The sequence below is a fragment of the Macaca nemestrina genome, chromosome 7, assembly GCF_043159975.1.
Source record: "Macaca nemestrina isolate mMacNem1 chromosome 7, mMacNem.hap1, whole genome shotgun sequence".
NCBI classification, from domain to species: Eukaryota; Metazoa; Chordata; class Mammalia; order Primates; family Cercopithecidae; genus Macaca; species Macaca nemestrina.
This window is the reverse complement of record NC_092131.1, coordinates 147,602,899-147,630,199: the sequence shown is the minus strand read 5'-3', so window position 1 is coordinate 147,630,199 and position 27,301 is coordinate 147,602,899. Positions and strand designations below refer to the sequence as shown.

Genomic DNA, 27,301 nt, shown 5'->3' with positions numbered 1-27,301 from the left:
AATTGTCTATACGTTCTCTGGACATTTTTATCTTAGCATATGACTCTTTTCTATGGACAACACAGAAATGGGTCATTATAAACACATGAGCATTGGTTGTGAATATGATGGTGATGAACAGCAGGCCCAGGCAATCCCAATTCGCTTCAACCTCTCACTGGAATGCCTTCTGTTTTTCAGAAGTCCAATCAGTAGTTTGGAGATGTATTATTTATTATTAGAGAAACTATTTGCTTTCTATGTCCTGTGACCAAAGTTGTGGAACATAACAAAGTTTTGAGTAATCTTGTTACTTCCAACTATTAGCTGAGTGACTTTGACTCCATTTCACCATCTATAAAATGGGGCTAATAGATAAAATGGGTTGACTCTTATTTTCAGTACATTTTGATTCTTATTTGTACTCCATCTTACTAAAGTATAATTAGAAGTAGACAATTATGTCACCATATGTGTCATATCATTTAATTATTGGTGGAAAGAGATAATGTATAAAATTAGGAAATAATCTATGAGCTTTAAGTATTTGTAAAAGATATTTAAAAATTTTGAAAGAAATATGTCGTGAAGAATTGCAGAAATCCTCAGGGCTAATTCAGAATGCATAACTTAAAAGCCACTGCATAGAGGAGATACTTAAAAGCCAGATGTTGATTGTGTTTTCAAGGAGCTAATAGATTAGGAGGAGAAATAAGAAAGGAACACAAACATAAAATGTAAAGTGATAATGAGTACAATATTTACTTCTCATTCAAAGAATGAATAAAAAATTGATTTGGTTTGGGTATTTAAAGGTGGATAAGGTTTTGATATATGAAAATGAGGGACAGGCATTCCAAGGGGAGGGAAAACAGCTAGGTAAATTTTCACGAAAATGCGATTAATTATATGACAGGAAATCTTTATTGCCAGCCAGTACACATGGCATTTGAAAATTGTCTGATTAATTAGTTTTGTATTCAGCCAATCTAGATAGCTCAGGTTCTGAAATATATGCTTTTCAGCTTACATTATCAAGTTGATTAATTCAGACTGAATTAAAGAGGCATTTGCTCGTTCACCTTTATTTTCTATTATTTAAAATAAACAATAGAGGCTTGAAAGTCTTCAAGGTGGTTTGAGAAAATTCCCTTAGAAATCATGTTATATTATAAATGTATAAGCTCTTTTTGTCCTGTGCAGCCTCTCTAAATAAAACATCTTACTTCTTTATGTTACACTCTCTCCACCAAGACCTCACCACTTCACAAATTGAGGTGTAAGCTGCATTTTCAACTAGCAAAAATCCTACAACGAGCTGCGCACGTGACAATGATTTTATTCCTATTCTTTTAGTTCCAGTCTAAGCAGGATTAGTCAGCATGCCAAGTATGTGAGCTGACCATAAACACAAGATTAATTCTTAGACTTGGATCTTTGGAAAGTGGAAACGGTACATCTGCAGCAAAATTGGCAGAGTTATTGTGTCTCATACCAGGAATTTCTCTGTGGATAGCCTGTTTTATTCTTCCATGACACATCTGTTGCTTTCTACCCTATGTCCATGCCAAATACTCACCAGCAAGCTAGAAATGGTACCCTTGAAAAACAGTTTTCAAATTACAGGAGCTGGAGTTCCACATACATGCCTCAGGGGTCCCCAACCTTCCTCTTTATCCAGAGAAGTTTGCTTTCACATATTTTTATATATTGGGCTTTTACATACATAGTGTTAGGATAAATACTTTAACACAAAAATGTGTCTTGAAAATCTCTCCACGTACCTCTCACATGTCACATACCTTTCAATGTTATCCATTGTAATTATATAAATATAATTATGTATATCTTTAAATATTTAAAACAGCCAAATCTGTCTATCATGACTAGAGCCCAGGTTATAATTTCTGAGTCCAAAAGCATACAGAGTTGCATTATAGGGAGTCAATGAGGCTGCCCTGAAGTATATGGCCCATCTTTGGCTCTCTGTGAAACAGATTTAATTCACTCAGAGACTCAAAGAGGCCAGGGTCATATCATAGTATATTTAATATAGTATTATTATATTATAGTATATTTAATAGATATTTACGCAGCACTGTGTCTTCATATACAGGCTCAACTTCCTACATAAGCACATTCGTCAGAGGCAGTATGGGACATTGGAAGACAGGCTGGATTTAGAAGAAAAGAGTCAAACTTAGAATCTAACTTACTAGCTTCACTTCCGTGGACAAGTACCCAAGCCTCTCTGTGCCTGTTTTTGAGTTGTAATATGGGTATAATAGTAAATGAGAAACATATATAGAAGAAGTTTCTAAAGAATAGCTTGTAGAAGTATTATACAAATGCTAGATACTGTTACATCATTACGTCACCGTGAGAAGAATTTGTAAGGAACACCTTACACCTATTAAAATTGGTAAATTTTTATCCTTGATTGAAATTATATATACCTTTCCTATGTTGTTATGTTGGTCCAGTGCCCAGTAGTGCTGAAAATGTATTTCCTTGGTGTTCCTAGACCATGAACATGGGCATATACTATGTTGGGGCGAGGGTGAAAATGGTGTGCTTTGGGAGAGTGACTCCCTGTGGTGAAGGTCTGCCTTCTGCTGCTGTAACATGGGTTAAAAATATGGGTTCTGTTGTCCTTTTCTCAACTGTCATGCCAAACCTTGGTGACTAATATCAGAAATTGCTCTAGGTTTAATAAGTATTAAATATGAATAAAAGGGATCATTTGCCTTTAAAGATATTTTACTTTGTGTGCTTTAAAAGTTATTTTTCATTGGTTTCAAAGAACGTATTTATTTCTGCCTTGATTTTGTTATATACCCAGGAGTCATTCAGGAGCAGGTTGTTCAGTTTCCATGTCTTTGGGCGGTTTTGAGTGAATTTCTTAATCCTGATTTCTAATTTGATTGTGCTGTGGTCTGAGAGACTCTTCGTTATGATTTCTGTTCTTTTGCATTTGCTGAGGAGTATTTTACTTTCAATCATGTGGTCAATTTTAGAATAAGTGTGATGTGGTGCTGAGAAGAATGTATATTCTGTTGATATGGGGTGGAGAGTTCTGTAGAAGTCTATTAGGTCCGCTTGGTCCAGAGCTGAATTCAAGTCCTGAATATCCTTGTTAATTTTCTGTCTCGTTGGTCTGTCTAATATTGACAGTGGGGTGTTAAAGTCTCCCACTATTATGGTGTGGGAGTTTAAGTCTCTTAGTAGGTCTCTAAGAACTTTATGAATCTGGGTGCTCCTGTATTGGGTGCATATATATTTAGAATAGTTGATTCTTCTTGTTGCATTGATCCCTTTACCATTTTGTAATGCCCTTCTTTGTCTCTTTTGATCTTTGTTGGTTTAAAGTCTGTTTTATCAGAGACTAGGATTGCAAACTCTGTGTTTTTTTTTTCTTTCCATTTGTTTGCTAAATATTCCTACATTCCTTTATTTTGAGCCTATGTGTGTCTTACCACATGAGATGGGTCTCCTGAATACAGCACACTGATGGGTCTTGACTCTTTATCCAATTTCCCAATCTGTGTCTTTTAATTGGGGTATTTAGCCCATTTACATTTAAGATGAATATTGTTATGTGTGAATTTGATCCTGTCACTATGATGCTACCTGGTTATTTTGCCTGTTAGTTGATGCAGTTTCTTCATAGTGTCGATGGTCTTTACAATTTGGTGTTTTTGCAGTGGCTGGTACCAGCTTTTCCTTTCTACATTTAGTGCTTCCTTTAGGAGCTCTTGTAAGGCAGGCCTGGTGGTGACAAAATCTCTCAGCATTTGCTTGTCTGTAAAAGATTTTATTTATACTTCACTAATGAAAACACAACATACCAGAATCTCTGGGACACAGCTAAAGCAGCATTGAGCAGCAAATTTATAGCACTAAATGCCCACAGGAGAAAGACGGAAAGATCTAAAATCAACACACTAACATCAAAATTAGAAGAACTAGAGAAGTAAGAGAAAACAAATTCAAAAGCTAGGAGAAGACAAGAAATAACTAAGATCAGAGGAGAATTGAAGGAGATAGAGACATGAAAAACCCTTCAAAAAATCAATGAATCTAGGAGCTGGTTTTTGGAAAAGATTAACAAAAGAGATAGACTGCTAGCCAGATTAATAAAGAAAAAAAGAGAGAAGAATCAAATAGACACAATAAAAAATGATAAAGGGGATATCACCACTGATCCCACAGAAATACAAACTACCATCAGAGAATACTATAAACACCTCTACAGAAATAAACTAGAAAATTTAGAACAAATGGATAAATCACTGGACACATACACCCTCCCAAGGCTAAACCAGGGAGAAGTCAAATCCCTGAATAAACCAATAACAAGTTCTGAAACTGAGGCAGCAATTAATAACCTACCAACCAAAAAACAGCCCAGGACCAGACAGATTCACAGTTGAATTCTACCAGAGGTACAAAGAGGAGCTGGTGCTATTCCTTCTGAAACTATTCCAAACAATAGAAAAAGAGGGACTCATCCTTAACTCATTTTTTGAGGCCAGCATCATCCTGATACCAAAACCTGGCAGAGACAGAACAAAAAAAGAGAATTTCAGGCCAATATCCCTGATGAAGATTTATGCAAAAATCCTCAATAAAATACTGGCAAACCGAATCCAGTAGCACATCAAAAAGCTTATCTACCATGATCAAGTCAGCTTCACCCTGGGATCCAAGGCTGGTTCAACATACGCAAATCAATAAATGTAAAACATCACATAAACAGAACCAGTGACAAAAAAAAAAAAACATGGTTATCTCAATGGATGCAGAAAAGGCCTTTGATAAAATTCAGCACAGCTTCATGCTAAAAACTCTCAATAAAATAGGTACTGATGGAATGTATCTCAAAATAGTAAGAGATATTTATGACAAACCCACAGCCAATACCATACTGAATGGGCAAAAGCTGGAAGCATTCCCTTTGAAAACCAGCACAAGACAAGGATGCCCTCTCTCACCACTCCTATTTAACATAGTATTGGAAGTTCTGGCCAAGGCAATCATGCAAGAGAAAGAAATAAAGGATATTCGGATAGGAAGAGAGGAAGTCAAATTGTCTCTGTTTGCAGATGACATGATTGTATATTTGGAAAACCCCATTATCTCAGCCTAAAATCTCCTTAAGCTGATAAGCAACTTGAGCAAAGTCTCAGGATACAAAATCAATGTGCAAAAATCACTAGCATTCCTATACACCAATAACAGACAACAGAGAGCCAAATCATGAGTGAACTCCCATTCACAATTGCTACAAAAGAGAATAAAATACCAAGGAATACTACTTAGAAGGGAAGTGAAGGACCTCTCCAAGGAGAACTATAAAACACTGCTCAAGGAAATAAGAGAGGACACAAACAAATGGAAATAAATTTCATGTTCATGGATAGGAAGAATCAATATCATGAAAATGGCCATAGTGCCTAAAGTAATTTGTCAATTCAATACTATCCCCATCAAGCTACCTTTGACTTTCTTCACAGAATTAGAAAAAACTACTTTAAATTTCATATGGAATAAAAAAAGAGCCCATATAGCCAAGACAATCCTAAGCAAAAAGAACAAAGCTGGTGGCATCACACTACCTGACTTCAAACTATATTACAAGGCTAAAGTAACCAAAACAGCATTGTACTGGTACCAAAACAGGTATCTAAACCCATGGAACAGAACAGTGGCTTCAGAAATAATGCCACACATCTACAACCACCTGATCTTGGACAAACCTGACAAAAACAAGCAATGGGAAAAGAATTTCCTCTTTAATAAATAACGTTGGGAAAACTGGCTAGCCATATGCAGAAAACTGAAAGTGAATCCCTTCCTTATACCTTATACAAAAATTAACTCAAGATGGATTTAAATCTAAGACCTAAAACCAGAAAATCCCTAGAAGAAAACCCATGATTATCTCAATGGATGCAGAAAAGGCCTTTGATAAAATTCAACACGCCTTCATGCTAAAAACTCTCAATAAAATAGGTATTGATGGAACATATATCAAAATAATAAGAGCTATTTATGACAGACCCACAGCCAGTATCATACTGAATGGGCAAAAGCTGGAAGCATTCCCTTCGAAAAACCATTCAGGACATAGGCATGGGCAAACACTTCATGACTGAAACACAAAAAGCAATGGCAACAAATGCCAAAATTGACAAATGGAATCTAATTAAACTAAAGAGCTTCTGCACAGCAAAAGAAACTATCATCAGAGTAAACAGGCAACCTACAGAACGGGAGAAAACTTTGCAATCTATCCATCTGACAAAGGTCTAATATCCAGAATCTACAAGGAACTTAAACAAATTTACAAGAAAAAACAAAAAAAAAAATCAAAAAGTGGACAAAGGATATAAACAGACACTTCTCAAAAGAAGACATTTATGCGGCCAACGAACATATGAAAAAAAGCTCATATTACTGGTCATTAGAGAAATCAAATCAAAACCACAATGAGATACCATCTCACACCAGCTAGAATGGCAATCACTAAAAGTCAGGAGACCATGGATGCTGGAGAGGATGTGGAGAAATAGGAACGCTTTTACACTGTTGGTGGGAGTGTAAATTAGTTCAAACATTTTAAAAGAGAGTGTGGCAATTCCTCAAGGATCTAGAACTAGAAACACCATTTGACTCAGCAATCCGATTACTGAGTATACACCCAAGGGATTATAAATCATTCTACTATAAAGACACATGCACATGTTTGTTTAGTGCAGCACTATTCACAATAGCAAAGACGTGGAACGAACCCAAATGCCCATTAATGATAGACTGGGTAAAGAAAATGTGGCACATATATACCATGGAATACTATGCAGCCACGAAAAGGGATGAGTTCATGTCCTTTGCAGGGACATGGATGAAGCTGGAAACCATCATTCTCAGCAAACTAACACAGGAACAGAAAACGAAACAATGCATGTTCTCACTCATACGTGGGAGTTGAACAATGAGAACCCATGGACACAGGGAGGGGAACACCACACACCAGGACCTGTTGCAGGGTGGAGGGCTGGGGGAGGGATAGCGTTCAGAGAAATACCTAATGTAAATGTCCAGTTGATGGGTGCAGCAAACCACCATGGTACATGTATACCTAGGTAACAAACCTGCACATTCTGCACATGTATCCCAGAATTTAAAGTATAATGGAAAAAAAGGTATTTTTCTTTCCAAAGCCTGTTGATTTAGAAAACAACATAAGAAAAGAAGTATGCTGATTTCATTTTCTATCAAATATAGAGAATTATCTAATGAACAGAATCATGAAATAGTTTTTTGATATTATACATTTTGTATAATAATTTAGTAAATTGAATTTAGCATTTGAAAATTGTAAAGGCCTAAATTGATACCTTGATATGAAATTTAAAAGTGAATATATATATATATTTTTTCAGATTAAGTCTCTCAGCAAAAATCTGTGAGAAAACAGTCCTAAAGCGAGTTTTGAAAGAGTTATGGAAGCTAGTTCTCAATAAAATAGAAAAACAAATCGTTCTTCCTCCTCTGACAGATCAAACAGTAAGTATATAAAGTTTAGTTATGCTTCCACTAACCCATCTGTTTTTGGTTTAAGTGAATGGTTTTCATCCAGATGAAATACTAATTAAATCCCTTTTGGGAAAAAGTGTTTGGTATCCAGTTTCTTAACAATGATCATATAAATTATAGTTTCCTATCCAGTCCATTTTAAATAGTGGCAATAGCAGTCAAACTTCGTGTTGTTTGACAGTCAGAACTTAACCTCTTAAAACATGTATCAAAGTTCTATTTATAGTGTTATCTGGTTTACACATGTAGTTTTTATTTAATTTTACTGACCTCAAGAAAATAGAATGAAGATACGATGTATCCACTGTGCTTCTTTCTTAACTTTTACAGTTTAAGGAGATAGTTACACCACTGCTATTTGGATTTTTTATTTTTATTTTTTTACCTTTCAATTATGCTTTCATCTCTTGCCTCCCCACCTGGAGGTTAATAGAGGAGGTGCCTTTTAGTGAATCTGAAGGATGCGATTGTATTGCACAAACAAAAAGGAAAAGAACCAGAAAGATCAATTGGCTGCAAAGTTAGACAGTGGTCAAGTGAATACACAGAGCCAGGTATCTCTATTCACATATCCTGAGCCAAACAAGGGAAAAATAACACTAACAAGCACCTGTTATGGGGTAATGTATTTTTTTCTCCATGACTGAGGAAGATAAATTGATGCAAATAATGAGTAAGTATAAATGGAAATAAAATATGTGTTATTATACATTAGTTATACACACTCAGTCCATGTTTATCCAGTGAAAGCATATGCCTAGAAAACATTTTCTTATAAAGTGTTCCAAGATGCAAATATGCATATGTTTTTGTTGATTTACTGCCAGACAGTGAGTGATAAAATATAAATTACTTTGAGTTTCACTTAATGCCGTGAATGTGTGGTTTAATGATTTTATAGCCTACATATATATAGGTTCCAAGTCACATTTGCAAATACACACACACACACACACACACACACACACATTTTACTTCAATACATAATATATTTCCATAACACCAGTTAGCAATCAAGTAACTGTTCAATAGAGGAATATCAGTATAATCTGGAAGTTCGGTTGGTTTATATATAAATTTCCCTAGGTCAGAGGCTCTAGAATATAATACAAAAACTATAACATCAGCAGAAAAAGAACAAAAGCTCTCACTTTGGCTACTTCACAGACCCGTTTTAAAAAGGAAAAAAGAGGAGAGTAACTGTACATGGGCTCCCTCTCCGGAAAACGGACCCTTGCATGACTGTCACAATGGCCGGCTACCTTCCCCCTCTGCTGGTAGCTCCACTTGCATGAGCATTGTCTCAGCCCACTATTGAACTCTGCTGTCTTGTTGTTTTGTTTATTTTGCATTTATTTATTTATTTAGAGACAGGGTCTCGCTCTTTCGCCCAGACTGGAGTGCAGTGGCATGATCTCAGCTCACTGCAAGCTCCGCCTCCCAGGTTCATGACATTCTCCTGCCTCAGCCTCCTAAGTAGCTGGGACTACAGGCACCCGCCACCACGCCTGGCTAATTTTTTTGTATTTTTAGTAGAGACAGGGTTTCACCGTGTTGACCAGGATATTTTGCATTGTTAATGTTCCTTAAGGCAACCATTAGCTTCACTGAGTTCCCTGTTACCTATCCAAGCCATATCCCAAAGTAGCAGTTATGGTTTTGATAGTTCTTTAGTAACAGAATTGCAAGGGCTTGGACTGTTCTGCCCATTGCTGTTTTTCCCATAAGTCCTATTATTTTTAGTGTGCAATCCTGTAGAATATGAGGTTTTTTCAAGAATGCATATATTATGTTACAGAAATGTCATTTCATTTTCTGTATAAAGTTTTCCCTAGGAAAGCTTACCATCACCTAAAATTTCTCTAGCATTGAGTTATCCAAGTATGAATGCATATCATTTATTCATTCATTAAATAAATATTCTTTGAGCTCCTATTATGTACTAGGCACTGTGCTAGGTGACGGGGCAAAATATGAGCACAATTAACCACGGTTGCTATTCTCAAACGTATAGTCTTCAATTCTCCAATAAATATACACACTACAATAAATAACTAGATAACATTTGTTCAGAATAGCTAATTTTCCTTCCTGTGAAAATATTTCAAGCTGTAATGAACTTGGCCAAATTCAGTACTTTTCCAGTCACACATTCCAACAGACATGCCTCTAGTTTTTCATTCTAGTAAAGCATTGGATGGTTTGTTCCAGTGTTTTTCAAATTCATTTCCCCAGGGCCTTGGGGTTCTAGAGAAAGCCTCTGGCTGAGGGAGGGGTTAAGAGGGTAGGTCGCTAATAGATTGGACAGCATTTTAGAAGGTGCAGTTCCACCTTCTTTAGCCCCGTATCTTCAGATTTTGCACACCTTTATTTTTGCAGGGAGTAGAATGAGGAAGTTGCCTCTTCTAAAAATAAATGAATAAAAGTTAAAGATCACTGATTTAATCCATATACTACATTAAACTGGCTACATTAGTAGCAACCCATTCCTTAACCTAAACTTAAGACTTTCAGAAGTGGAACACCTATAAGGACTGTTATACTGCCAGCACCATTAGATATATTTGACCCAATCTTTATAATAGACCAATTAAGGGCATCTGGCATAAGCCATAACTCTAATAAGGGAAATAAAGAAATTCTCTGTTGACTGCATTTCTATTGTGACTAACACTGAATATCTTAAGACTGCGTCTTCTCTCACTTTTTCTTTGTTTCTAGGGACCCCAGATGATTTTCATTGCAGCTAAAGATCTTGGACAATTATCCAAACTGAAGGTAATAAAAATAAGGAAGTTACTCATTCATGGAAAGTAGTGAGTTAACTACAGTTCTGCAAGCATCCTCTCCTAGTAATAGTATCTACTATGGCAGGATTAAGAAGATGTATGTCTGTGATTTCACAATCTGCTTTAGGAATTTTTAACTTTGTATTGCAGCATTGAGCATTATTGCTTCTGGATTAAATTAGAGAGCATATTTTCTTTCATATATTAAACTGGCTTGGTATGAACAAAGACAAAATGGAACACTGCATAGAAATCCAGTGAAGCCTAGAGAAGTCTTAAAACCAAGAAACGTAGTATGGGAAAATGAAATTCATCAAAGCAGACACAACTTGTCAACATGTTCAATCCCATTACAAGTGGGGGATGTTCAGACTAAATGACCCTGTGCTTAGTCCTAATTTGAGATTCCCAAAACTCTGGATTTTCACAGGAAACTTCAGTCCCTGTTCCTGTAGCATAGGAACTTGACTGGCTAAAATACATGCTATTTTTATTCCATTTCTCCCTACTAGAATATAGTTAAGAGATGAGTTCTGGACACAGGTAACCTTGGTTCAAATTCTTCCTTAACTGCTTCCTACTATGTGACATGGGCCAAAGTATTTAACCTCCCTAATCTTCAGATGTGGCTCTTGTAAAATGCAAAAAAAAATAATAATAATAATAACAGTTACAAGGATTGTTGTGAGTATAAATGAGACAACATATACATTATCTTTGCTTGGTAACTGCAAAGTATATGTCATTTCCCAGTTGCAGAGGGAGCGATCTTCATTTCTCCCCCAGCTGGTAGCTCAAAGTTAGGTGCCATTGAGTATTGGATTGTTTCATATGTACAGCACAGGGAAAAAACAAAATGTATAATTATGTACTGAGGTAAAATATGTGCCTTATAATTTCAGTATTCTATTTTATCATATACCTTATCCCATTCCTAACACAAAAATTAAAACCAATAATCCATCTGGAAGATATAGCTATCACCTGAAGTTGTTCCTCACAGGTGTTCAGTGCTATTGATGGTTGGAAGGAAAGATAAAAGGTAGATGTCACTGCCAAACTATTATTTTGGATCTTGGATCTCTATCCCTTTCTTTATCCCTTTTATTACCTCTCTGGGATTTCTGGAGCCTAGTTTGAAAAGTGGATTTATACACTGCTGAAGTTTCTCACATAAAACCATGAAGGTGAAATAACATAGGTCTTATTGCAAAAGAAATGGCCCTGGCCATGCATCTAGTATCTGTGTGATGTTAGTAAGCACACTCCATCTCCCCAGACTTCAGTTTCCTGAGTTGAATGTTCTATCGGCTAGAACTGTTTCAGTTTCAAGTGATGGAAAGCCAAACATAAGCAAACAGGGAATTTACTGCTACATGAAATTTCACAGTCCAGGGGTAACTCTGGTTTCTGTGACTGCTTGATTAGGGATTCCAACAATGTCGCAGGACCCAGATACTCACTACCTCTCGACTCTGCCCTTCTCCTTGTTTGATGCATTGCCATAACAGACCTTCATTTCTGTGTGTAAGTTGGTTGTCTCTGCTCTCTCACATCCTTTGATGTCACATCTTTTCAACTTCAAATCTTGTAGAGAAAAATACCCATCTCGTGCAGGGAATCATAGCAAAGTCTCCTGGAATATCAGTAGCTCTGAGGAAGTATGATCACCATTCCCAAACCAGTCACTGTGGTCTGAGAAGTGACATGTGCCAATTGGCTTAACTCACATGTTCACCCTGAGGTTCGGGTACAGTCAACCCAATCCAAATCTTATGAACTCTGATCGAGATAGAGGCTGGTTCCCTAGAGAGTATATACATGCTCTGTGGGAAAAATCAGGGTCTACAGAAAACATAACACTTTAGCATGCTTTGTGATCCATTATTTTTTCAATTCACTGATTTCTTTTTTAATTCTATAACCTAAAAGCACACTATACATACAATGACCTAACAGGATTATTTCAACAACACTGAAATAATATGAAGGACTAAAGATAGTCCTTGTATCTATTGATGATGAGAAAAATAACTTCATTCTGTATCATATTCCATTATTGGCTTTTGAGTTTTTCATTTTTAAATTATCAGTCCATTTAGTTATTATTATTTGAATTACAGAGCAATAAATCTACAGTATTATACAAAAACCTGAAACTCCAGCTGGCATGAAGAACTTCAAATTGTATAAAACTATTTCCTCTTATTTTATTAGAATGTCACTTCCATTTTAAAAAAAATGTTAAACCACGGGTCTTTAAATTTTTAATATATTAGTTTGAAAGCAGATTTGATGTGCTGAAAAGGTGCTATTTGAAATAATTGTACTGATAGAAAATTTCAGAATTCCTATTTAGGAGCATTGATAGATAACTGCCTAAAGGAACACAAGATCAAGAAAAGTAGAACAATGCGGGGAACTAATTGGTTTTCTGTGTTTGGCGATGATTTAGGATTAATTCATTAAACATGTATTTATTCAACAATTTGACATTTTCTATTATTTCATACTCTGCGACTTCATTAGGTGTAATATATACATATTATAATATATAATATGTAATATATATTATATATAATATATACATATTATAATGTATAATATATATTACAGAAAACATTTATAATGTGTATTATATAATACATATTATATATGCTATATATATAATGTATATATTTGCCTGACAGTATTTCATATAATCAGATTTATTTGACATAAAAGAAAATATGCATAAACCTTCAGGAACTGGTGATATAATATAAAAACCAATTGATGAAAATACACCTGAGACTCTGAGTTTACTGCATACTTTTTACTTGGGCAATAACTCATTGCTGGCCTCTTTCAGAGATCCCCTTACTTGAATGATCTGTTGCTAAATCCTAAAAAATTATTTCTAGTAAGAATTATATTTCTATAGCACCAGCATATATCACTTATTAGCATCTGTTAAAAAGTAATGTGACCACATTGTTAAACCAGTCAAGACTGATGAAGTCAGATAAATGTATTTAATAGAAAATAGTTTTAATTACTTGTCTGAAAGCATTTTACCCTATAATTCAGCAAACATTTCTATTACTCTTTGAGTCTCAATGGGTATATAATATTGCTATTTAAAAACTGTGAAATGAACTAATATGATTAACTTGAAATCCATGTATCAGAGAAAGATGCAGTAAGATGTATAAATATATATCATGGATCCATGAAGCATTACACTATGTTGTTAGCAATATCCAAAGACAATGATTCTATTGAGGCATAAAAAATCCTGTGACACACACTGAAGGAAGTACAATCCAATTACCAAATATTTACTGAGTGCCTAGCAGATAACAACTGCCAAAATAGACACTGAAAAGCTGAAAGAATGAGCCAGACATAGATAGATTGTTGTCTTCTGGAAGTCGTGGCAATCACTAAATAAAACAATAAGATAAGGGCCAAAATAGAAGGACAAGCCACTGGGTTTGATGGCATGGTTCGTGCATTGCACAAAAATGCTTACATAAAGGAGCAAGTGACAGCTGAAATTGAGCCCATGTTCCACTTGCCAAGCTGTATGCGTTGACTTGAAGCTGTCCTCTCATAAAAAAATAACACACCTTTTATTACTCAGCAAAGGCACTGCTTTACTCATCATTCCATACCTGCTCAGAGCTATGTTCACCCACGTGGGTCTTTTCTTCTAATTCACAGAGGCCCCTACATAAGTTTAAGCTCCAGAAGGACAAAAGTCTTCCCTGTATTAAACAATAGATCTCATTCCCTGTGAACAGTGCTGGCACATAATAAGCACTCAATAAATATTTGTTGAGTGTTGTTGTTTATATGACATAATGACAGCCCTGGGATGATTGTGTCAGTTTGGGGGGATCAGATATTTTTAAATTTTTCCCTTAGATTTTTATTTCCTTTATTATTTTCTTTTTCTGCCATCATTTCCCTAAATAAGCTTTCTATGATGGGTTGAAACAAGCCACAGTGAACAATGAAGAAAATCCATTGTAAAATAATGAAATAAGTTTTAAAATCAGTTCTAAAATATTTTAAATGATTATAAAATATTTAAAATCTTCACAGCCAAATTGAGTTAATTTCCGTGGGGCTTTTCCCAGGAACGAGTAAGAATTGAGGGTATCTAAGAAGAAGAATAAAATGGAGGCATTATATTTAAAGTAGACTTTATCAGTAATAATTGGGAGAGGCTTAAATTTGCTTCTTAAATCCTTTTCATAATTGACATTCCTCAGCGTGACAGACATAAACCAAGGAAGTCGGGTGAAAACATTTCGTCACACATTTTCCAGGTTTCTCTTTTTTCCCTAACAGTACCTTGCAAGTGAAAATAAAACCACACCGCGATCAAAGCACTTCTTTTCAAGTAGACGTTTACCATTTCTTCCTTTGACAAAGTGGAGATTTATAAAATATATGACCAAAGACATGAAATGGTTGTTTTATAAGCAATTCCTACCCTGTTTTCCAGGAGCACATGATTCGAGAGGATGCCAAGGGTCTGACGCCAAGACAATGCGCTATAATGGAGGTAGTCCTGGCTACCATCAAGGTAAGGTTATAATGTTCCTATATATACATCCAGAGAGGCCCCCATTTACCTCCAGAGATAGGTAGGCCTGATCTTAGCCATGTATCAGTAGAGCTGTGCCATTCAAAGAGATAGTAGATAGTTGAATAGATATAGGTTGGTGCAATTGAAATTGTAGTTTTTACCATTGATACTATTGCACCAACCTAATACATTCCCGGAGGATGCCAGATTTAGCCCTGTCTCCTTATGACATTCACAATACACTGTTCTTATACTTGTTTCCTTTGTCTCTCTCTAAAGCGTAAGTGAAGCCTATGTTGTAATATATGTTCTCAAAGAAAGACATGTACCCTAAAACCCAGATAAACAGATGCTTCAGGAATATTTTGGGTTGCCAGAATTTGTTTTTATATGTTTTCTATGCATGTTGAAATTATTTTTAAAATATCAACCCTCCCTTCTCACTTAGTAAGTAAATAATTTCATTTCATTTTCTGCTGAAAACCCAAAGACGTTGTGTTGTACGCATCAACTGTTTTCATAGCCAAAGTTTAACTAAAAGTTATCGTAGTGTATGCTAAATGTGTGCAGATCTCAAAATGTAACCCAGAAGTTATTTTCAAAAAATTTCTTTCATATTTATATCCATATATATTTATATGTGAAAGTTTATTAAAGAGTTTGAAAGATGAGTTCGTCGTCTAAATTCATATTATGTCCAAAGTGTTCACTCTTCACTGGGGGAAGCATCTACTATCCAGGATGTGTGTCTAGCATAGCTATTAACTATACTATAACTGTTAGGTACCATGAGCCATTGGAGAGCACAGAACAGTTCTACTGGATAGAAACAATGGTATTCTTTTCAACAGAGTTCTATCTGAATAACAGTCACATCCTTTCACAAAACTGTCACCTTGTGGCTTTTGTTTTGCAGTTTCAGCATTTAATGACACAATCTTTTGCTGCTGCAGTGGTAACAACTGCCAAGTTAAAGTTGGAAGGTGAGAGTTTTATGACACCTAGAGACACCTGGGTCACAGAAATAGAGTTTCTAAAGAGGTAGCAAGAATGTTGTCTGGAAATATGGAAAATTTGAAAAATAATTTTGAGGAAAAAATGGACAACATGAAAAAGAAATATAATAAAAAACTTTAAAAGTTTTTTAATTATTTTCAAAAATTTGTGGAAAAAATAACTAATTTTTGGAGTTTCAGTAGCACTAATAGCTACATATTAGGACATGCTAGTAGAATAAAATAAGCTCTGGCGTACACCATGAAGAGGAAGAAAAGAAAAAATTTTGGCATCTGAATTCAGCCCTTTGTGCATTTTATTAGGTCAATGCATGGCTTTAGGAAAGGAAGGAAAATGTGTTCTGTGGAAATAGGGAATGGTATTCAACTGTGTTCACAGATCTGGCTTCTGTCTCTAACTTCAGCGTTTCTCTAATTTTTATTGATGAGGCCAGATGATCACCACCTGCCGACTGAGTTCTTCTCAGACTCTAAGATGATGTTGATCCTCAAGCAAATTCCTTTTATCTTGACAGCTCAACTATCCATTCTTCCTGTTTATATCATCTATACTGATATTTTAATTCAATCTCAGACACCAGACACTGGCCTTCTTCTTTGTGGACAAAACTACTATTTGGTGTCCAAGGTCCAATAAATGGGTCCATGCCATTTGTCTTGTTTCTCCAGGACTGGAGTCTGATTCTGGTCCTCCTGAGCCTCAGAGCCTGTGTCAGTTCTCCAGTCCCCCTCTTCCCTAACTTCTATGACGCCAACTCTTTCTCTGGGCACCTCCATGCTAGGCCTGCTGTGCCTGCTATGAGACTCTCTTGACCCTGTGCCCTGCCCATCTGCCAAGGTATTCACCCGATATCTGATTTTCAGTGACTGTCATCAGTTTGCCAAAGCTGAGACTCCCTTTATCTTGTCTGTCTGTGAGATTTGCACCACCTTACTGTCCTGCAAAACACTAATTGTGAGATTGACTACAAAGGAATTCAGGAGAACGAAGAGTACAACTTAAAAGAGTTTTAATTCCAAGAGCAAGAAACTCAATGTCTACCCAGAGCCAAGCCAAAGGAGCACTATGATGCAAGCAGAGACCTTATGAGAAAGATAACCATAGATCAAAGGAGAACACGCTACCCGTGCTAATTTCCGATGGCTGCTAAAGAGATCATCTTTAATTCCTCCTCAGCTCAGTTTAATTGAATAAGCTAGAAATGAGAAAACAAAGAAGGCAAGTGCTATGGAGTTTTTAGAATATAGGCTGAAATAATGTTTTACATTTTCAAATTTCTCTTATGTATATACATCATTTCCTGTGATCCTTGTAAATATCCTGGGTGTTAGATAGGTCAAGAATGATTATTCACATTTGATAATTGAGAAAATTAAAAGGGAGGGGATTTTAGTTGTTTTTCCAAGGCCATAGCTCTGCTAGTAATTGGCAAGGCTGAGAAAGGACTCCAAACTCTAAAGTCAGTGTCCTTGCTTCTATGTCACATATTTTCAATGAGTGTTTACAAAGTTTAAGTAAAATGTAGCAGGCTAAAAGGGATACTTCTTCAGAGAGATTACTTCTTGCTATATTAAAATACTATGTCAATTACTTAGACTATTTCGTAATTATTTTAAAATAATGTAAAACCTTTCAGCCTCTATACAAGCATTGATGAAAATATGAACTTTTCTAAATATTAAAACTTTAATTGGACTGGAACTATTTTATAACACCAGTCACATGTAGCTTCTATTATAAGTCAAGACTGTCAAATATGGCAGGAGTAACAAAAAATATGATCATCTGCTGCAGTTAGGATGGTTGGGCTTTGAGACATTACATTTACCCGACAAAGCAACCAAATCAACAATGTTTGAAAGTAAAAGTAGAAAGGTGGCAGCTGTGAGACAGATAACCAGTCACCTAATCTGTGTGTGCAAACTAATAGGGAGGCCAATAGGGAAATTTTAAAGGAGTTCTAGCTGGACTTTGAGTTCCAACCCCATATCTCAGGAAGACTCAGGACTGACATGAGATTCCCCTAAATGTAGATTTCTTTCAAAGAGAAATAGCAGTTACACTTTGACTTGAAAAAATGCTGAATGATTTAATTTTTCCCACCCTTTTAAATTCCCCCAGAACCCTTGTTATAGGGGCCTGAACATGACACTATATTATATGTTGCAAATATATTTGGCATCATGCAGTGGCAATACTGAGGTTTCTCTAAAACTAATAAACGTGAATCAGGGCCCTCTAGAAATCTGCATTTCTTGGTATAAGGAAAGGAATTTAACTATACATTCAAATTTAGCTTTGGAACTTATTACTTTCTTGTTTAATCCTAGATAATACCATTTCTTATGCTCAGGACTCCAGGCAAACAGAAGAACATGATGATGAACCACATTTTATTCCTTTGCGTTTGTTACCCTCACAGAGGTTCTACCCTATCCTGCTATCCCCATTGCCCATGGGGTGATTCCAGTGGCTTTTTCTCAGCATCTTCTTTTCACTATTATAAGTAGTTTTGCCTTGGTTAAAATCCAGCTGCTCATGAGAAGAACAAAATAACCTACCTATGGAGGATTGCAATTCAAATATCATTATTTGAGAGCTTACTGTAGGTAGAAAATATGGTGAGCAATGAGGTGGTGGCTGGAGATGAGAGCACTTGCCTTTGACTTGGGAACAAAACCATCTACAATCAGTAAAATAATTGTGGACAAAGGATGGGGGAGGGCAGAGAGGGTGATGAATTTTCTCTGACTGTCCAGGGAAAAGCTTCCCAGAGAAGGATATTTGGGAATGTAGAGGATAAAGAGGGAAAAAACAATGGGAGGAAGGCATTGCAGGCCTACAGAAAACACAGCATGAGTGACAGAAGAGAAGGCGTTGGTCAGCATGAAAACTTTAAATAGTCTAGTGTAGAAGAACCGATCATGACTGGCTGAGTATCACAGGGAATGAAAGAGGAACATTGGATTGGAGCCAGAATGCTGAGGCTTAAACACCAAAGAAAAGAATCTCAACTTCAGTTTGTCAGCAAAAGAGAAACACTGAAATATTTTATGGGCAGGAAGAGCATATTTTGATATGGTGTGTTAAAGAGGACTCCAGTTGTGGTAGAAAATAATTTTTTTAAATATCTGTCAAATAATTTCTAAAAAAATAAAACTTTAGTGGCTAACCTCTAAAGTTATAAAGTTAAGGTGGGTTATGATTATATCTAAGTTTGCAAAATGAGCTGTCTGCCTGGATTTGCCAAAAATATGATACAGGTGTTGGAAAGAACAAAGTAATGATGGAAAATTGCTACCAAAATAGTATATTTAACAAAAAAGGGAATTCTTCTTATAATCTTGTAAAGAAACAATAGCATGTTCCCATGAGTCAGTAAAAATACATTGTGAAAGATCTTCAATCTTGAAAAGTTTGAAGTGTTAAAAGAATTCAGAGTTTTATTGGGATTATAAAAAAATAGCTTGCCAAGCATGCAGGCAGTATTTTTCCTGATTTTATAAAATTTAGCAGTACTTTTTTTTTTTTTTTTGCCTCTCAAATCATAACCAAGTCTCAAGTGCTTTACTTTCTGAAAAGTTATGAAGAAAAAAAAATCTAGTTATTTTTCAAGGTAAAGAAAATGATACTTTGTATATAGCTCCTTCCTACCTTAGAGGTGATAATAGTGCTCCTTGTCACACATCCTGACATTTGTGACACCAACATATTAATGTGTCTAGTGTGGAAGCCTTTACAAATCGCAGAAGATGGCTATGAATTACAAAAGTAAATAAAATACTGGAAACTACATGAGAAATTACACCACTAACAAGTATAACATCAGGATAGGAGGTGATTAAGAGAGAGAGAGAGAAAGACAGCAATGTGTACATTATTCTCCTCTCCTATGGAAATAATAATACTACTTAAAAGATTATTGAAAGAAAATTACATGAGTCATCACATATAAAGCAATTAAAACAGGCATATAGAAAACGCTTCATAAATATTAAGTTGACACTTATATTGCCTGATGACTGGTTCATTTTGGAGGCTTCTCTTTCCACTCTTAAGCCCAAGACCCCACATACTCTACTGCAGCCAACGTGTTTCTTTTTTCCTCCTTTCCCAATAAACCCTTTAATTCCCTCTCAAAGGAGCTAACTATTAAATCTGACTCTTTCCCTCGCCAATAGTTCAAGTCCTTAACGCTTTGTCCTCTGGCCTTTTGGTTTCCTGTGCCCAGAACCTTTACCCTATAAGAGCACAGCCCTGGTCAGATTCTTTAACACCTGAGACTCCCCTTTGAGAAGCAGTGCTGTTCCTTCTCTCCGGGAGTTTCTAGTCCAGATTAAAAGCTGAGAGAGAGAGGCACATTGAAAATGAAATAATGATACGTGTTAACTTACAGCAGTGTAAGAAATGGAACAGGTGATCCAAATACTAGTTGAGGGAAACAGATTTTAAAACATCATAAAGTTTTAGAGAATGTGATCAACCAGTATGAACTCAAGAGATCAGGAAAAGCTGTAATGGTCTTGAAGGACAGATGGGAGTTTACAGGCTGGATAGAAAGTTTTTTGGAGGAAGACTCATGACATGAACAACAACAGGGAAAAAGGAATTTCACTATGGGAAGGCACAAGACAAGAAGGCTGGGAGGCAGTGAGTAGACCACTCTTTGGACTGGCCTGGACTGAACTAGGTGTTGGCGTAATGAAGCAGTGTAAAATGAGGTTGATGGGAAATGTTTAGGTTGAAAATAAAGAGGTCCTTGTGTGCCCTCATTATGTTTCATAAAAGAGGATTCACTGATGATTTTGAAAACGTTATGCTAAAGTCATTTCAGCAATAGGAATCTTATAGAAATGCACAAATTAGATTGCATAGTTCAAGATTATAGTCAGAGATTTCAGTTCCATTTCTTTAGTTCCTAAGATGATGAGAGCTATCAGCAAGGTGGTGGCTTTAGGGGGAGAATGGGAAGGATGGATATGACTGACACAAGCCAGGGAGAGTTGTTGGAACTTGGCAACTGAATATGGGGTAAATGGGAAAAGGAGCCCAAAATGCCTCAGAGATTTCAGCCCCAGCGACTGAGAAAGCATGGTTCCACCAAGAAAAATGGAAGGCTGTTTTCCTAGTGCCATGTTGGAGTTAGATGCGATGGCAGGAACGTGGAAATAAATATTGAAGAACCTGCTTGAGATAGGGGTTGATGCTTAAAACACAATGCTGAGTTCTATGTTGAGTTCTATGTTATTCTGTCAACTAAATATATTTTTTACAATTGGAAAGAACTCCAGCATTTACAAAGTTCTTCCAGTTAGAGCAATTACAAGTTTACAACACCAAAAGTAGAATGGATGTTTCTGCTACCATTCTATACATGAATTAACTGATAGCCTAAGAGGTTAAATAACCTATGCAAAAGTCCGACTGTATAGAGGACAGATGAAGAATTATATTTTCTAGCATATTATAAGGATCCGAGAATCAAAGAGGTTAAGAGGATTCTAGACTCTCAGAATTGGAAACATGACTCAGCATCTCCCACTCTTGCCACATCATCTACAATGTTGTCAGCACATGGTCATCTGGCCACCACTTAATAGTGGCCAGTGATGAGACCTCACTAACTTACAAGTGGAAGTTTTGATTTTTAAGATGCACTATTATTGGAAATTTTTGATGAATGTATCAAAGAAAAATCTGCTCTCCTGCTGTGTATTGGTGCTCCTTCTGTTCTTTGGAACTACCATAAAATTATTCTGTTTCCTTTTCTGTGTGATAGACTTTCAGATATTAAAGAAAACTATCATGCCATCCCATATCATCTGAAGCTGTTTATTGAATAACATGCCTCCTAGACCTTATGAAATTCTTGTCACCTGTCTTTAAATGGCCTCCACTTTTCACATTTCTTATAAATGATGAAGCCCAAGAATGAACTTAATATCCCAGATGTGTTCTAACCAGCGAAGAATGTTCCTGCCTTACCAAACCCTTATGCTTGACCTGTCTACCTATTTTGATGCATGATCAGATTTCACTTGCTTGAATAGCTGCCTTCTCACTTATGCAATCATGTTGAACTTGACAGCAGATAAATCTTTATGACTTTTTTAAAATTTCTGTTGTTAAGCCACATCACCCCCATTCTGTACTTTGTGATAAACATGAATATGAATATTTATTATAAATTCTGGCTTTTTAGTTTCCTCTTTGCCATCTCATTCTAGAAATGTTGACCCAGCATTCCAGACTACCAGGACCCTTCTAAAGCCAAATTTTGTCATCCAGTGTAACAACTTTAAGCTTCAGCTCAACTGCACATCTGTCAAACATGCTTTCTGCTTTGTAAGTCCATAGCAAAAATATCAGCCATGATAGAGAGGAAGAGAGAATTTCATCCAGCTAATATCTTTATCCTTCTTTCCACTAAACAACCAACTCCTCTACAGTCCTTCAACTGAGAGGTTACAAATTATTTTCTTCAATAAGGAGGAAATGACCTGTCCTAATTGTTTTTGCCCATTTTTTCCTGCTACTTTAGACCATTGTAAGTAAAGCATCTGAACAGATCAAACTGAAGTTTCTTAGATTATACTGTAGGCCACAGAGGAATTATAAGAGACCAAGTCTTGGGCTTTTGTTTAGAATCAATGGAAAATAATGCACTTTTCACATGTGTAATGAAAACATCCAGAAGGCTTTAAACCCCACGTTTACAAATTCCTTTCTAGCATTTTATCCCCCAACAAAATGCCCATTATAATGAGTGGAAATCAACTATACTGCACTGAGCTATGGATAGTGGGTTTTGTCTAATAATTAAGACATTTACTTCTATACATCACCCTCACATTTATATCCTTCAAACCCAAGCCTCAGCAAAATGTGGATTCTACTCTCCAGTTCCTTCAGAGTCATGTGCATAGAGTCAAATTTGAATGTAAAATCTCTGAATGCCAAGATCCATGTAATAATTGCAGCCCCCTTTCTCCTGATTATCTGTGCCAGTAAGATAACCAGACTGGTGCTCGGAGATGCTCTCATTCCAGGTTTTGAACACTGTGTGAAAGGTTTTCAGAAAGTAGCATTCTCGACGAGTTTGCATTTGCATGACCATAGAAATTGCCTTCTTCATTGTTAGAGTGAGGAGCCTATGACATGTGTTATTTGACTGTGTCCATTGAACGGGATATTTTCATTCTTACCACCTGGCAATTTGTTTTCTCTTCTGACATAGCTACCGTCTGTCCTGGGTTTCTGTCTCGGGACATTTCATATTGGAAAATACACTCCAAAGACAAAGGCATTAGTTTCTGCCCTTACAAAACTTCTATTCAGTAAATATCCTGCTAGAGACTTTAATGGAATAACAAGTAAAACTCTATGGCTAAAAAAGAGGAAGTCAGTTGAGTATCGTACCTAAAACCCTTGGGTTTCCTCAGGTACAAGCACACACCTTATTTATGATTTCATTTCCTGATTAGTCCCCAAAGTCCCAGAGTCCTACAAAATAATGCCTTAGTATTAAAAATATGCCTTTCTAGAAAATTATTTTAAAAGATTCAGTACAAGTACTTAGTTTATGCCTTCATAGCTTAACCCTTTTTACCTTCTGCTATGAAGTTTTCCAGGCCCTCAATAATATCTCAATTATATGAAGTTCAGTGACATTCTTCTATTCTTCCCAATCATATTCCATAAAACACTTGTATTCCCAAAGTATTAGCCCAGTGATATAGGTGTCCTATGGCCTAATAATTTTAGCAACAAGGTATATTAATAAAAGATTACACAGATCTCTTTACCACAGTATGCCTCAGAGCCTTTACCATGTTAATAAGCATTGGGAATTTTTAGGAGTGCAGTGTCATCTCTTAACTTCCATTGGCCCTCTACCACCTAGAGGCAGCACGGGTTTAGTGATGGGTATAGAATAACAGTAGAAAACAGTATTTGAAAAACTATATCTAGATTATACTTGGAGAACTACGAACACTTCAGTTCTCCTTAAATAGTGCCGAGACTACCAGGGTTTCTCTTGGTTACTTGGTGGGGTTGTCCTCTTTCTCTAGTTCATGAGGGTGAATTACCTACTGGCTGCTAAAGTTAAAAACAACAGTACTTAAAAACTCATAGCCACCAAAGAAGTCACTTCTTTGGAAGCCTTTGCTGACTCCTTAGACAACAGAATTGCGTGCCTCCCCGATTATCTGTATTTTCAAATCATTTTTCTAACACCTACAATGTGTTGTTGAAGTCATGTGTTTAAATGTTGGTTACATATCCTACTAGATCATAATACCTTTGGGAGCAACCACTGTGTCTCCTTTGCTTTATAATGTTAGCATCCAGTACAAGGTCTGGCTCATGATACAGATTTAATAAATATTTATGAAAGAAAAGAGGGAAAAAACAGGTGGCACAGCAGACACTACCACAGATGCTGTCAAGTGTTAAGGTGACTGAAGAATCCACAGTGCAATCTTACAAATTAGACAGTAAATCCTGTGGTCATCCTTATGAATGCTATCACTCATGCTACTTTACATACACTGTTAAAGAACAGTTTTTAAAAGAGGGTATAATTGTGATATTCATGCAGTTATAAAATGTGTCAAAATGTTATTTTATTCATCAATTAGTGAGGGAACCAGTTAAGATGTTACGACTGTCTCAAAGGAGAATTCCAGAAACCAAGCATATACAAGCAATAAGAAAAGCTGGAATAGAGGAAAGAAAGATTTATCCACAGAGCAATATTCAGTTTTATTCTGCCCAAAATAATTAATTTGTATTATGAGGGACAAATATCATCTATACTATTATTATTAATTTTCTACAATGTATAGAGTTTTAAAGTAGCCCAAGAACAATGAAAAGTGAGAATAACCCAAATGGGTATCATAGACAGAATACCCATTAATCTTTTCTGCTCCTTTTTTCCCAGAAATGGCAAATTTTCATTTTATCAGTTTTGGTTTTCCTTCCCTCTCTTCCTCCTCCTCTTTCTGCTCCTCCTCATCCTCCTTTATTGTAATCATTTAGCACTTATGCTCAGGTTTGATAAGACTGAGGCTTACCTGAGAAATATTAAGAAAGAGAGAGAGTGTGTTTTCCTTTCCAGAGTTTCCCTCCTACTCTTGGCTTGGTTTCTAGCACTGCTCTGTACTCTCAGGCACAGTTATTTCTTTGGATGGCTCCTTGATTCATTATGTAAACAGTCCTCCAGAGAGCACTCCACTACCCTTCTAGGAGATACAGAGTCAAGACCAATCTAAATACATTTACGTGTATCCCTCTCAATATATCCATGAAATCTTTTTTCCATCCTTAAATACTGTATTTCTCAAAGAAAGGAATTATCATATTTTTTTCATCTGTTAAGGTGCCCAAAACAGTTCTGGACTAACAGTCCTCTAAATACTTTCTGCATGTGAAAATGTTTTAACATTCTTTATAAGATCCAGGTGTAGAACAATTTTAAAATTATGTTTTTGTATTCTCCTAAAGAGAAGACATTTTCTCCGTGCCTCCTTTTCATAGCATATGTAGTTTTTGCCACAGCCTGTGTTTTCACGGAGTACCTAGCTAGAATCAGTGAATGGAACTTCAAAGGTCCATAGGTTTCTTTCTCCCTGGGGAGGGTATCTGTAATTGTACCAGTCTTTCTTAAGTTTAAATCCCGATTGCCTAATTTCTTTGGCCTACACCATGAATGTCCTCTACAGTATACTCTCTGAAAGTAGAACCAGATGCTTGCTAATACCCATAAAATTTTTCTGCATCTCTCCTTGAATAGGGAAAAAAACTGCGATAATTATGATTTTTGCAGCTCATTGAAATGTCCTGCCTGAGAAATTCTTAAGGAGTGGGAAAGAAGAATGACACATACCCATTTAGGGGAGTGTCTCTGAATAATTTCTTGAGCTTCTTTGGCATATTTCATTCTGTACTAATTATAGATCACAGTGAGCCATAGTTACTAGTGAGTGCTTTGTTTCCTCTAGTATTGTTGGTACAGGAAGAGAGAAAGAGAACCATTTATCTAACCTTAATAGAATATTATAAATCTATTATTTATAAACAGGTAGAAAAAAGCATCCTTAGTTCTATCATATATCTCTAGACAGTCTGCATTTCCAAGAAATGTCTGTCTGTGCATAACACTTGTAGTATGAAAAATGCTAACATCCCTCGGTGACCACATTTATTGTCAATGACCATATATCTTCTCTATTACCTTATTTATACATTTTGGAATATTTTGAGTTTGGTTGAATAACAATAGCAAAAACAAGTTTTATTATATTTATCAGACACAAGGTTCAAGGACTGTTGGATTTCCAAGGACCACTCTGCCTTGTCAGGTTGGCCTATATCTGCACCACTGTGTGATTAGAGGATTGGGCAGATGGAGTGGCAGACACTTGACCTAGAATTGCAAACTGGTATCTGGAAAATATGTGGCCAGAAGCTACCTTCCCTATGAAATTTTGACAACCCTAGGTATTTTTCTCATGTTCAAGAAACAGAAGTCAATAACCAAGTCGATAATTGTGACCTAAACCCGTTATTCTATAAGGATTCTGACTGCTACATCAGCATGATCTCATTTGTTTAAAGTTTTGCATAAGAGAAAAAGGATTAGGCCTTCTGTGATATGAGGTCTGTGAGGCTGAGTGTCATTTCAGAGATGTCTAGGGGACCTGAATTAGATGTTAATAACTTAGCAATGGGAAAATAGTGGAACCATTTTTTGTATCTTGCATTGATCAAATTGTATTATTCCATTTGAGCTTCTCTATTAGAGTAATAAATTCCTTCCTGCACTACTTCTCTCTAAATGCCTCTGCTATTTTATTTCTTCGTAGCAATACTTTCATGCAGGAGGAAATGGCCTGAAAAAGAATTTCTTGGAGAAAAGCCCAGATCTTCAGTCTCTGAGATATGCTCTCAGTCTTTATACCCAAACTACTGATGCCTTGATAAAGAAATTCATAGATACTCAAACCTCACAGAGTAAGTAACACATAGGACCTGAGAATAAGGTAAACTGAATACTAAACTAAAATTTAACATCAGAATTATTATGTATAGTACTAATAATTTTGTGCTGTTGTGAATTGAAGTATCATTAAAATGGAGAGTTATGGTTAATAGAGAATACTAATATTTTTTAGTGTTCATGAATTGTAATTTTATAAATAATTTTAATAACACTAATATATTCCGTACTAAAGCTCTGTGGAATGGCTGACTTGTTGGTGATTTTAACTTCCATAAAACTACTTTAAGTAAAATCTACTTTTTAAAATTTATGACCATGATATTTTCTTCA

At 36.0% G+C, this 27,301-nt stretch overlaps 1 protein-coding gene across 1 annotated transcript in view; it reads left to right on the top strand.

Annotated features, from left to right (window-relative positions):
• The window catches only part of LOC105490028 (unc-13 homolog C), a 699,235-nt gene that overhangs the window by 599,261 nt on the left and 72,673 nt on the right, over positions 1-27,301 (top strand). Inside the window, exons 26-29 of the mRNA XM_011755257.3 lie at positions 7,425-7,548; positions 10,300-10,356; positions 14,863-14,943; positions 26,835-26,982. Of these exons, the coding sequence (XP_011753559.2) occupies positions 7,425-7,548; positions 10,300-10,356; positions 14,863-14,943; positions 26,835-26,982 (410 nt within the window). The remainder of the gene's footprint in view (positions 1-7,424; positions 7,549-10,299; positions 10,357-14,862; positions 14,944-26,834; positions 26,983-27,301) is intronic.